Source organism: Curcuma longa, chromosome 15 (genome assembly GCF_044706935.1).
Source record: "Curcuma longa cultivar G26 ecotype Majalengka, Jawa Barat chromosome 15, ITB_CL_G26_1.1, whole genome shotgun sequence".
NCBI classification, from domain to species: domain Eukaryota; kingdom Viridiplantae; phylum Streptophyta; class Magnoliopsida; order Zingiberales; family Zingiberaceae; genus Curcuma; species Curcuma longa.
Genome location: NC_133875.1, coordinates 8,743,051 through 8,756,121, shown reverse-complemented (window position 1 = coordinate 8,756,121; position 13,071 = coordinate 8,743,051). Strand labels below are relative to the sequence as shown.

At 34.2% G+C, this 13,071-nt stretch overlaps 1 protein-coding gene across 1 annotated transcript in view; it reads left to right on the top strand.

Annotated features, from left to right (window-relative positions):
- Nucleotides 1-809: 809 nt before the first annotated feature.
- Nucleotides 810-13,071, top strand: part of LOC141846162 (uncharacterized) — a 34,498-nt gene continuing 22,236 nt past the window's right edge. The window contains exon 1 of the mRNA XM_074734161.1: nucleotides 810-1,033. Within this exon, the coding sequence (XP_074590262.1) occupies nucleotides 912-1,033 (122 nt within the window). The 5' untranslated portion in view covers nucleotides 810-911. The remainder of the gene's footprint in view (nucleotides 1,034-13,071) is intronic.

Genomic DNA, 13,071 nt, shown 5'->3' with positions numbered 1-13,071 from the left:
TTTTTAAAGAGAAAAATAGTTCTTTTAAAATCCATTATAACATGATTTATTTTTCAAAATTTTACAGGTACCTTAGTTACTCAGATGTGTCAAATAAACATGCAGATGGAGAAGCATTTTAGAAAAAAAAAAGTGTGTTTTGATAAATATAAAAATATCTCTCTAACCCAACAAAGAAATTTAACCAATCTTGACCTTGTCTCTTTAAAAAAAATTAAGAAAAATAAATAAATAATTTTAATCAAAGCTGTTTTGAAGTGATACAATTTTAATTAAAACTGCGTCATCCTTAAAATAATATATCTCCAAGGTAAAATAGATTTAGACAAAGTTACACCATCTTAAAATAGTTTTAATAAATTTTGATTAAAGTTGAATAACTTGAGTTAATATTGGTGCAACTTTAGAGTAACTTTGGTGAAGTTGCTTTAAGATGTTATAATTTTAATTAAAGTTGTTTTAAGATAAAGTATATAAGAGTATTTTAGAAATTAAATTATGAACGGAGTGTTATTTTAATAAATTTTAAAAAAGAAATACTTTTTTAATGATAAAAAATAATTCAATTTGTATTTTCTATTAGCACTTTTAAAATGTAAAAAATTATTTTAAAAATTATTTAAAAAAAATTTAATTATCTTAAAAGATAGAATTCTTCTTATTAATTTGATTATTGTCTACTGCAGTAAGTCTCAACCATATCTCATGAGAAAAAAAATATTAAATCAAATATCAGGGGCTTAATTAAAATTTATTCCAATAATTTACTAGGCCCAGTATCGGCTATCGATTCCAAGGAGAAAGGAAGATTCCTCTGCCATTTGGTCCGCAGTCTAGCAATTGGTTAAGAGGGAAGGGGAGGAGAACGGTGAGGAGAGGAGAGGAGCGGCATTGGATCGAAGAGGAGAGACATGGATGAAGCTTCGAATGCTTCCTCCCCACCGCCGTCGCAGCTCTCCGCTGTCAATCGGCCGCTCATCTCTGCCATCCTCGCGTTTGCCATCGCCCAATTCCTCAAGCTCTTCACTACCTGGTACATCCTTCCTTCAATGTTTTTTCTGCCATTTTATCCTGTTTATGTCTGTAATGCCGGTCAATAATTGCGGATCCGAGCCAAATCTGTAGGGTTGTGGATTGTTCGCGCTTATTATTCTTCAGGAATTAATATTTGTTCCTCGAATGAAGGAAATTGTTGTTCTTGTCGAGGATTTGTGAGTAATAGTGGTCTTAGATTTTCTCGAGTTGGCATGCCTTATACCAAAAAGAGTTCCGATCTTTTCAGCGGAATAAGCTGCAATTTGGTTGGACTGGGGAATTTATCTGGCCATTGTGTGACACTACGTGATAAAAAAGGTTTAATTCAGATGGATACTTCAGAACCAGAAGCTTATTTCGATTTGTCTTTTGGGCAACAACATTTCTAGGCCGAAATAGTGGGGACTATCTAGTGCGATTTATTTTATTGTCAGCTAGCGCCGCGGGAAATTCATCTTTTCTTGCATAAATATATGACTAATATATGTTAGAAGTAATCTTTGTGATCTTAAATGATAAAGAGATTCATAGTGTATCCCATTGTAGCTCATCATGCCCGTTATCATAGATTAATTTAAGATATGCATATTCTATTTGTTAGCTACTGTCGGAATAGACATGTGGACTCCTCCTTTACGTGACTATGGAACAAAACTAGATGCTTATTACATGCTTACATCAAGAGCTGTTTTAAACAATACCAACCACATCTACTATAACACAAGACTGGCTCTGTTCATGTTACTTGGGGAGTCAGATCCTTTGCTGATTGGAAATCAATTCCTTCCTGTATTATATCGGAGCATTCTATGATATCCTTCCATGGAGAAATCTATTGGAAATAAAGAGTTGCACTAAAATGGAATAGACCAAGCTTGGAGATGGAAACACTGCCCGTTTCACTCTGAAGCAATTGATCATAGATGAGTAAATTGGATTTTCTTTATTAAATGAGGGCCAATATCATCGATTGTTAAAAGTTGAGAATTTTCTAAGTCCTTCCTTATTCCACTAATTCTGTCTCATACAGTGAAATTGCATTTGAATTCACTTGGAATCGCTACTCTTAGTGCCTCTGTAATTTTCCTTTGTGAATGATCCCTTTAGTTGATTATTGATGATATCAAATCAATCTAATGGATCATGGCCTCATAGGAGGCAACGATGCTCCAGATTAACAGATTTGCTTTTGAATATTACCCTTCTTTTTGGGACACTTTTACCTATAAAACCTGTTCCATTCCGATCCAAATATATTCCCTAATCAGTTTGATAATTTTGACTCCTAAGTATTGGTGAGAGAAATCGAACTATTTCTGTAATTATTCATGGTTCTGCTGTATTTTCTTTTTCTAACACATTATTGGATTTGTGACTCCTTAATTCCAAGGAAGTTTAATTCCACCAATTTCCATGCACATTGTAACACTCCTAGCTTTAAACATACACCCATTTAAAGATTTCGATAAAAATGTATTACTTGTGAGCATCATGCAATAGTTAAATGGTGTAATGGATCCTATTTCTGCTGTCAAATGGTACAACTACATCATTGACAAATGGTAAACAGAGAAAGTGTTTCAAGTATACAGGAGTGCTTTGACAAAGGTGGTTCCTTGTCACAGTATTTGTTGTCACTAATTTCTCACCTCCTTAATAGAGTAATGAATGGTGAATCCCAAGACAAATGAACTAAGAACGATAATTATTCAATATGATGATGAGACTCCTATTCCACCAGGATTAAAATAATTATCTTTGTAATCTCACGATGATTTTATGATTGTTTAAACTTTCTATTGAATAAAATTATGGCAAAGTATGGTTACATACTAAGAGCCTATAAAATTGCTTCTGCTGTTGGATATTGATTTTAAAGATCTTCCTGGACAATACAGTTAATAACAGGAAACTGAAGAAAGAGGATTGACTTCCTTTTGTTCATTCTCTGCATTAACTCCCTACAACCCCACTAACTCTCAATCAAGTTCTCTAACCAACATTAAATAGTTTTTACCTATAAGACAGCAGAGATTTTTAAACTCTGGATTCTGGTTAATCATTGAACCTTATGGAGTGTAACTGATGCAATCAAATACATTATTTTTTTTCTTTAAATAAATTTGCTTAACAGAATAAGCCAGTACTCATTATAAATTTACACTTACAAAAATTAGTGCTTTTAGTTTAGTGAACTCAATATATTATGTACTGACTCTTAGGAGATTATAAGGCATATAAAAGAGTCTACATTTACATCGATTCAATGTTGGAATAAGATTCATTTTGTTAATTTCAAATAGCTGGGTCTAACACAACTTGTGCTCTTTAATAGTCAACTTTCAATGCCATTTTGTTTTTTACGTTTCTATAATTCAATTTATATCTTTTTAATTTTATGTAAATCATTTAGGTACCATAGTATGTTTCCTGCTTAATCACATATAGAAATTGAGTTTGATAATAAAAATGTACCTATTCACATATTATCTCTGTACTTGTTTGGGATCTAAATGTCACGCGTCTTGAGTGATCCCCCTTTCCTATGGTTGGAATGACCACTCCATTGACGGGACAATTCTATTGGCATGTCTCTTATGTGAAGCAAAGGGTTATGCTCCAAAAATGCTAGATAAAGTTCGAAGCACATAAGAGAAATCATATGTTAATAAAATACCAATATGTTGAATACAATTAGTTTAAAAAAAGAATACAACATGCAACCTTTAACAACACAATGTTTTCTAGCAGTAAAAATATTATAGCATATTTAAACACAAATAAATACAGTCATCAAGGTATTTAAAGCAACAAAAGAACTCAAAGGAAACTCACTGAAATTTTAATTTGAATATTTGTAGTGTTTTAAACCAAAGGTAGTAAAGTGCCTAATGACCTAGCTTAATGTCTCTATTAGTCTTGGGTTGATATAGACATGGTTTGAAATCTCATACCGTGTCGGACAAAACGGTCAAAATGTATCATTCTAGTAAATTATCAAAACTCGATACCACTTGAAACCAAGGTTTGCAATCTAGAACTGTGCCGTAGTTTCGATCTTTGATCGGAAAGATACAATTTTAGTATTGTGCCGACGCTTCAATGCATGGTGTCACTGATAGGTTGGAGGTTGAAGGACGAAGGAGATAAAGCAAAGGAAGGAGATATTGTCTAAGATGAATGGTATCGAGTTTTGGTGTTTACCGAAATGATATGTTTCGACCTTTTTTTTGTCGATCCCACCTAGTGGGATAAGACTCGGTTGTTGTTGTATATGTTTCAACCTTTTTTCTCAGCATGGTACAAGATTTAAAACCGTGTTCGACATAGACAATGTTTCCTTTCTATGTTTCATCTGCTTCTTCATTCAATTCCAATCCATTACCGGTATTATGTATCAAAACATCGGCATGATAATGAAACAATATCGTTCCAGTTAAAGATCGAAATTTCAGTATGACTCAAGATTTTAAACCTTAGATATAGAGGAAAAAACTAGGGGTGGAATTATCTGTAAATTTGGTAGAAGAGCCCCTCAAGGAAGCTAAATAAAATAGGTAAACAACTATTAACAAAAGGGTAAATTTATTATATCTTATCATTTTTTGTATATATGACAATTCCCATTTATACTATCTATATTCTTAGACTGGGAAATATGAAGGTATCTAATAAAAAAGTGCACATTACCCATGTCATTTGAGGAGTCGCTTTGGTCATTAGGCTGAAGCTCTATCTGATCTTCAGCTCAATGTTGAACTAATAATATCTTTAGTCGTGCAATCTCTATTTAGGAAGCACCCAACAATTTATTTTCACAACAAGGTCTTTGATACCAAGTTGATAGAACCCGCGTCCTATCTTGTGGAAAATTGAAGAAAAAATGGGAACGAGGATGGGGTGATCACTTCGAGGGGATCGACCTCCAATAATCAAGTAGAATTGATTAATCAAAAAAAAAAATTGCTTGCTCTACCTTCTGTTTAAGCCTTCTTGCCAAAGTTGAGTCTTGAAAATTATTGGTGCTTCCTGAGTCTATAAGTATCGTCACTGATTGTTTTTTAATGAATCCTTTTACCTTCATCGTTTGCGGGGTTTGAAGCCCTTCTAAGGTATGAACTGATATGGTCATAGAGTCATCTTGTACTTCATCGATGTCTTCTTGCATTTCACCTTCATCATCTTCTTCCTCAGAGTTCTCTATTGGTTCAATCATCAATAGCCTCTTTTGCTTACATTGATGACCACGATGCCACTTTTCATCACAATGCCAACAAAGTCTTTTTGCCATTTGTTCTTTTGTTAGTTTGCGAGTTGTTGAGAAACGAGGTGTATTTTCATGAATTACCTTGTTATTTCTTCTTCCTTCCTCATTTATCTTTTCTTCTTGTAGTCGTGCAAATGATAAGGCTGCCTTCATGGTGCGGGGTTGATTCATTTTCACTTCTCGTCGTATGTCAAGGTAAAGTCCTTCAATAAAAGTGTCTAATAATTGCTTTCAGACCAATCACGAGATAAGTACCATGGTTCCCATATGCCACAATGTAATCTTGTGTGATCCTTGAGTATAATATGACCAAACTAACATCGACCTCGGTACTTGAGGGACTCCCTATAGTCTCCTAGTTCAATGATAGGGAAACCCGATGATATTAGTTAGAAGGCATGGAAGCATCTATGTCCATGACTTCTTTAAGATCTTGTGAATTTACATAAATACCATAACCCCCAAATGGCACAATGTAACTACTATCTGATTGTTAGTTAGGTCTAGTATGACCCAACTAACATTGCTCTCAGTGTGCAAAGGTCTCTATAATCTTTTGGCTTAATGCATGGTTTTCCTATATGCACTAACTTATTCTCTAGTTATAGATACTATTATATCATCATTTATATTTAAATAAATTTTATTTATTTTATTGTTACTAACCAAGTCTTTTTTAATCTTCCTCTTCTTCAATTGATGTGTACATTTGTTATAGTTTCACATTGTCTAACTGGAGCCTTTATTGATCGTCTAAGTACGTGTTCATATCATCTTAAACGTGTCTCCCAGAGTTTTCTCTCAATTAATGCAACCCTAACTTTCTTTTTAATATTTTTATTTTTTATCCTGTCCATCCTTGTATGCCTGCAAATCCATTTTAATATCCTCATCTCTGCAACTCTCATCTTTTTCTCATGTGTTCGAGTTATAGCCCAACATTCAATTCCATATAACATAGTAGGTCTAATCATTATTTTGTAAAATTTTCCTTTAAGTTTTAGAGGTACTTTACGATGACACAGAACAACTGACGCTCTCTTCCATTTTAATCATTCCTTTTGTATCTATGTAAGATATCTCTTTCAATCCCTCCATCCTTTTGCAAAATAATCATAAGTACTTAAAACCTAAATTTAAATTCTATATACTCTGTCTTTACTCTACTAAGTTAAAGACCTTTCACTTCTAGCATTTTTTGTCAAGATTTGAGTTTAACATTTACTTCTTCACATGTTTCATCTACCAAAACAATATTGTCTGCAAATAACATAACTTAAGCACCACGGTACCATATTTGAATGTGTCTTCTGACTCATATAAGATTGAAATAGACTTGATGTATATTCTTTGGCATTGTCACTTCGTAGTGAATATCATCTTTCTGCACTTAAATTTTGTATGACCTGGTTTGCGACAATAGTGACATATAATATCACTAGAATTTAATGTCCGAGTTTGAGAAATTTGTGAGTCTCTTCCTCTGTATGATTTTGGAGCTACTTCCAAATTTAAGAACAAATTTCATGTAAACTTTATCAACGAAAAGTCAAGACGAGACCAGAGTGGAGCCTCTCAGAGATCAAAAACTGTTGTCCGTGAAGACGTTTCTGAGCCGGCAAAACCCTTCTTTTTGAAACACGATCTAAATCAGCAGCGACAAAAGAATCAGCAGCGACAAAAGAAGGTCCAACGCCAAGGGGATCTAACAGATCGATGGCAGCGCTCCAACACGGCAGAGATCGAAGCTTCGTGAAACAAGACGGCCGCAGAAGGAGGAGTCGAAGGCCCGGTGGTGCTGAGCAGCGAGGAGATCCCCGGCGAATAAGGCCAGGCCTTGCGGAACCACCCGACAAACTGATCGTTATCCACAAGGGGTCGAATTCCACAGAATCTGTATCGCAGGAGACCGAGAGGGCTCGACGACGAACCTGTTAGCGCTGCCCGAGCCGGACGCTGAGAGGGAGCAGACACGCGGAGGGCTTGGAACAGGGGAGAAGAACAGGGACATGCAGGAACCTGGTAGCGCGGCTTACCCCACGAAGTAAGCCGCGCTGTCGGAGGATTTGGTGACGGAGACAGCGCGGGAGGAAACAGCGGCGGGGCTGCGAGCGGAGCCGAGGGAGGCGCGGGATAAGGTGCGTACGATTCCGAATCGCGTTGCAAACTTGGACAGGCGGAGTCGCAGGGGCAGAATGCAGGCAGCGATCGCGTGGGTGGGAAGCGGCAATTTCTCATACATATTCTTAATTAGTTCAATATATATTATGCTAACACCTCTATTTTCTAGAATTCTCCATATATTTCCCTTGTGACTCTATCATAAGTTTTTTCTAGATTGACGAATACCATATGTAAGTCTTGATTCTAATCTTGATACTTTTCAATTAGTTGTCTAAGAAGATTTATAACTTTTATTGTCGATCTTCTAGGTATAAATCCAAATTGATTTTCGATCACCGTGGTTTCCTTCGTTAGTCTTTTTCTATTACTCTTTCCTAAAATTTCATAGTATGACTCATTAGTTTAATACCCTTATAATTTGCACAATTTTGTACATCTCTTTTAATCTTATATAAGGGAATTAGAGTACTTACTCTCTACTGATTGGACATTTTTTTTAGTTTTTAATATCATATTAAATAACTTTATAAGTCATTCAATATTTTGTTTCCCTAGACATTTCTATACCTCTATCAGAATATCATTTGGTCTAATTGTTTTTTTAGTTTGCATTCCATTTAAAACTTGTTCTACTTTTGAAGTTTGAATTCTACGATAAAATTTAAATTTCTATACTCATTTGACCTATTTAAATTACCTAAGTTAAATTGGTCACCTAAACCTTCATCAAAAAGTTTATGAAAATATCTTTTCCATTGCTCTTTTATTTTTTCATAATTTACTAGTACTCTATTACATTTATTTTTAAAACATCTTATTTGAACAAGATCTCTTGTCTTTCTCTCTCGCTCGCTTTAACTATTCTGTAAATGTCTTTTTTCCTTTCTTTTGTATCCAAATTTCGATATAAGTGTTTCAAAGTTTTATTCTTAGCTTCATTCACTGCTTTCTTGACTTGTTTCTTGGATATTGTACAATTTTTTAAGTTTCTTCGTTCTTACAAGTATATAATACCTTATAGGCTGTTCATTTTTTCTTCACTTTCTCTTATACTTTTTCATTCCATCACTAAGATTCTTTATTTTGTGGTGCGCACTCCTTTGACTCACCGAGTACATTCTTAACTACTATTTTTAATTTTGATACCGTCTTATCGTATGTCATATTCGAATCGTCGTATATTTCTTCTAATACTTATACTCCTACCCTCTCCTTAAATATGTTTTGCTTTCTATCCTTTAATTCCACCACTTAATTTTAGGAGTCATGCATATTTTCCTTCTATTAATATTATACTTGATATTTATCCAACGCTACTAATCTATGTTGGGTAGTTAAGTTTTCTTCAGGGATGATCTTGCAATCTTTACAAATCTTTTTATCCTTCTTCCTAACTATAAAAAAGTTAATTTGCGATTTATTATTCTCACTTTTGAACCTGAACAACTGGTCTTTTTTTTAATGTATTAGTTAGTATAAGGTCATATGCTATCGCAAAATTCAATATAATTTTTTCCTTCTTCATTTCTTATTCCAAACCCATAACACCCATGCACCTTATTATATTTCTCATTTTTCACTTCTACATGTCTATTTAGATCTCCTCCTATTAAAATTATTTTGATTGGCAAAATATTTTGTAATATCTCATATACGTTGTTCTAAAATCTAGATTTGGTGTGTTAATCTAATCCTACTTGAGGTGCATATATGCTAATTATATTAATAGTTTCTTTCGTCATTACTATTTTGAGAGTTATAATCCTATCTCCCTTTCTAACTACTCCTACTACTTCATCTTTTAGCAAACTATCGACAACGTTACTTAATTCATTTTTTATTTTACTCCTTCCTATGTACCATAACTTAAAAATCGAATTCTCTATCATCTTTGTCTTATCTCTTATCCATTTTGTCTCTTGTATACATAAAATATTAATTCTTCTCTTAATCATCGTATCTATTACCTCTATTACTTTACTAGTGAGTGTTCCTAGATTTCATGTTCTAAATCTTAGATAATTAGATTTCATATAATATTTGTTTTTACCTAACCTATGGTGTGTGAACTTTTACAAATTTAACACTGTACCCGAGTTCTCATAGAGATATAGCGGTCCTTGCTAAGACATGGAGTCTGCAACGTGTTCCTTACGGGGAATATCCTAGCATTAGCACAATAGTTTGATAGATCTATTCATTGAATATTGTCTGAAAGTTCATGTTGGCTGACAATCTAACGCCAACTCTCACCATTTTTTCAATCGAGATTGGGACCGACTTTGGCAGGTTTATAGATGACACATTATTACCAAATCCTTAAGGTTAGTGTATGCATTTTTCGGTATCATCTTATATTTCAAGTCTTTAATCATACTAAATAATTAAGTTAAATAAGAAGTCTAAGCATGTGTGCAAATTATTGTTAAATAAGAGGTCTAAGCCTGATAACCAAATATGTCATATATGTATAACTGTATAAGGAAGCCAAAAGTATATCAGATGGTCTCGAAGTAAGATGCTTCAATCTAATTGTAGCCTCAAGAGCATCTTTAGGAGCTTTTTCTTCTCATGAACAAGACCAAAAAATAGCTTGGAGATCTATACCTGTTTGATATTTCTCAAACCTACATTATAATGTGATTGATTGTCTCTCCAGTTATGACAGTTCAGCATAGAGATCCCCACATGCATTGACCTATGTTTAGGCCACTATGCTACAGTTTGCAATTATGTTCTTATAGTTTGACTCAAATTAGAGCATATAATGATCCAGATTTTGGGAGTCATCTGTGTTCCAATTCCACAAGATGTTTATACGAGGACATTGAAGATTGAAGGCATCTCCCATATCCATAGTGCCATCTAAACTGTCAATAATTGGATTTGTTTATCTCATTCAATTGTCATCTAACAAGTCTCATGGTGGTAGTGAAGATCGTTGGCAGAACTGTGATGGTCATACTAGTGGATTGGACAAGCCTCAATGTAACCGTTATGGAAAATTAGATGTGTTAAGGATATCTTCTACTCTTCATGGATATACACTATGTTATCCTCTATAGACTGTCTATATGGCACAATCAGCTATAGGTACTCAAGATGGTTCATCGACTCCCATCCCCTATAGTTGTAGCACTATGATCATACTTCATATTGAGTAACATAGTGGTCTTCTTGGGCTCCAAGCCTCTTCCTTATTAGAAGTTGTTTTATGTTATAAAGGTACTTCTAGCTTGTTTGGCACATTCCACTCGACCTTCTACTTGGTCCTTGATTTAGGCACTTAAACATACATTTGGTACTTCATTCGCTTACCACTATCATGCTTGCTTGTTCTTTCACATTAGCAAAAGGCATTAGGTAGGTTTCCATTGCACTATTTTTATCTATTTATCTTGATTTTCCTTTAAATTTATTATCAGTTAGTAAAGTTAGCTTACTAACATTTTAAATTATTACATAATATTTACTAGTAAATCTGTTTTGTTCAAGATTCATAACTAGAGAAGGTGATTGACGTTGAATATGAGTCAGACTTTATATTGACTGATTGTGTCACCTTGATTATGCTCTTGTGGATGAGAACTAATTACCCTATCCCCATCTCTTTTAGGTGACACTGTTAGTTTTCACTATTGTCATAGCCACCTTAGTCATTTGACTCTTTTTAATCTTCAGAAGGTGATTCCTACTTTCTTTCATAGTATGTCTTGAATGTGAGCTTGTCACTTGGAAAATATATTTGATGTATCTTTCTTATTAGTTTTCATTGTGGTTTAAGCATCAAGCCATGGCAGACTGCATGACTGATACTACCATTTTGCTCTTGCATTGAGACACAGAGATATCGGTATGGACAATTCATCTAAATCATTTGAGGGAGGGGAAGCTAAGACAAGGAAGAAATAGATAGAGTTGCAGATGAGAAGACATTCCTAGTTGAGGGAGGAGGAACTACGAAGGTGAGTAGAGAGGAGAAGGTGAGTAGGGAATGGTGGTAAGAAGTTGCAATCGTGATTGAGTGGTAGAGTCGCAATTACAACTTGCATCATGTGGGGGAATCGTTGTGACGACTTCTTCCCTAATTAGATATTCCACATAATCAAATAACTATATAACACATATACATTAATTGATATAACTATATATATTAATATATAATTATACTAAGTAACATGTATGTTGTTAGTTGATATTATATTTATTTACATTTACTCTTACGCTCTGTTTGGGAGGAGGTGGGGGAAGGGGACGAAAGGGTAAATAAGGGGAAGGAGAATTTTTTATTTCTGTTTGGGATGGAGTGAGTTAAGAAGGAGAAGGAGAGAGAAGGGTAAGCTTTACCTTTACATGCTCATGAATCGTTATAATTTTTTACACTCCGATTTGGGGTGAAGGAAGGGGAAGGGAAATTCAAAAATATTTTATTCTAATTTTATTTTTATTTTAAAATATTAATTCTCAAATTAATTCATTTGTTTAGGTATCTCATCTTTGCGTCGTCGCTCCTCACACAATGCGCGTCGTCATCGTCCAGTGTCCAACCACTCGCATTCCATGACATCGTCGCCGACCCTCACCGTAAATCTCTTCGAGGACAAGACTCAAGAGGATAGAGACAAATAATCTTAATCTTCTTCTTCTCCTTCAAGGACAGGAACTATCCAAAGAGCATGCGTTGCCTATTTTAGGACCTTCCATATCCCAGCTTCTACATACAATATTGACAGAATTTTATAGTTTCTCATCCGTCTTCTACATGCGTTGTCTTTTTTAAGAAGTGAGGGTATTTTTGTAACTTTATATATTTAACTTTTATTCTCCTTCCTTTCCTCTCAAACGAGATAACACATGTTACATTAATAAACCTTCCATCCCTCCCAAACAAGGAGAAAATAAATACTTTACTTTCTCTCCCTTTCCCTTCCTTCTCCTCCCTTATTCTTCCGTTAATGAACTTTCTCTCAACCCATCCAAACAAAGCGTTAGAAGGAAATAAGTCTTGAGACCTACCGATACAATATAATATGGTACCAAAATAGTATCATTCTAGATAGAGACCAAAACTTGGCACGACTTGAGATTTTAAATCTTAATTTTCATAAAGTATTTTGCATTAATTTTGATATTTAAGGTCCTAGTCTAGTTCTAAACATGGTTCAAAATTCTTCATTACCCAAGAATAACTTGATTTTTCTTAATAAAAGATTGTTGTAAAGTTTACTCTCCAATTTATTGTATCTATTTTAGGTGTTAATAAGTGATAGTGTTAAGAAATATTCTTTTCTCCTTTTAATACCTTCTCTTTTGTTAGGGCATTCTTTATCAACCATCTCACTCTCATACAACCCAAAGAATGGTTTAATTGAAAGAAAGAATTTGTCACTTTGTTTGAAATTACTAGTACACTTCTTATTCACATAAGGGTTGCATTAGGTTTTTGAATGAAGTTGTTATTAATGCATGCTATTTTATAAACAAGATGTCCTTTTCTTTATGGCTAGGTTCACCTCACTACTTTGCTTCTGCATGATAGTGTATCTTGTCTTTCACCTTAGGTATGTGTTTTTTCTAGTTCTTATTTTTAGACAGAAAAGCTATTATCTAGGACAATGAAGTGTCTTCCTTGACTACTTTAGATC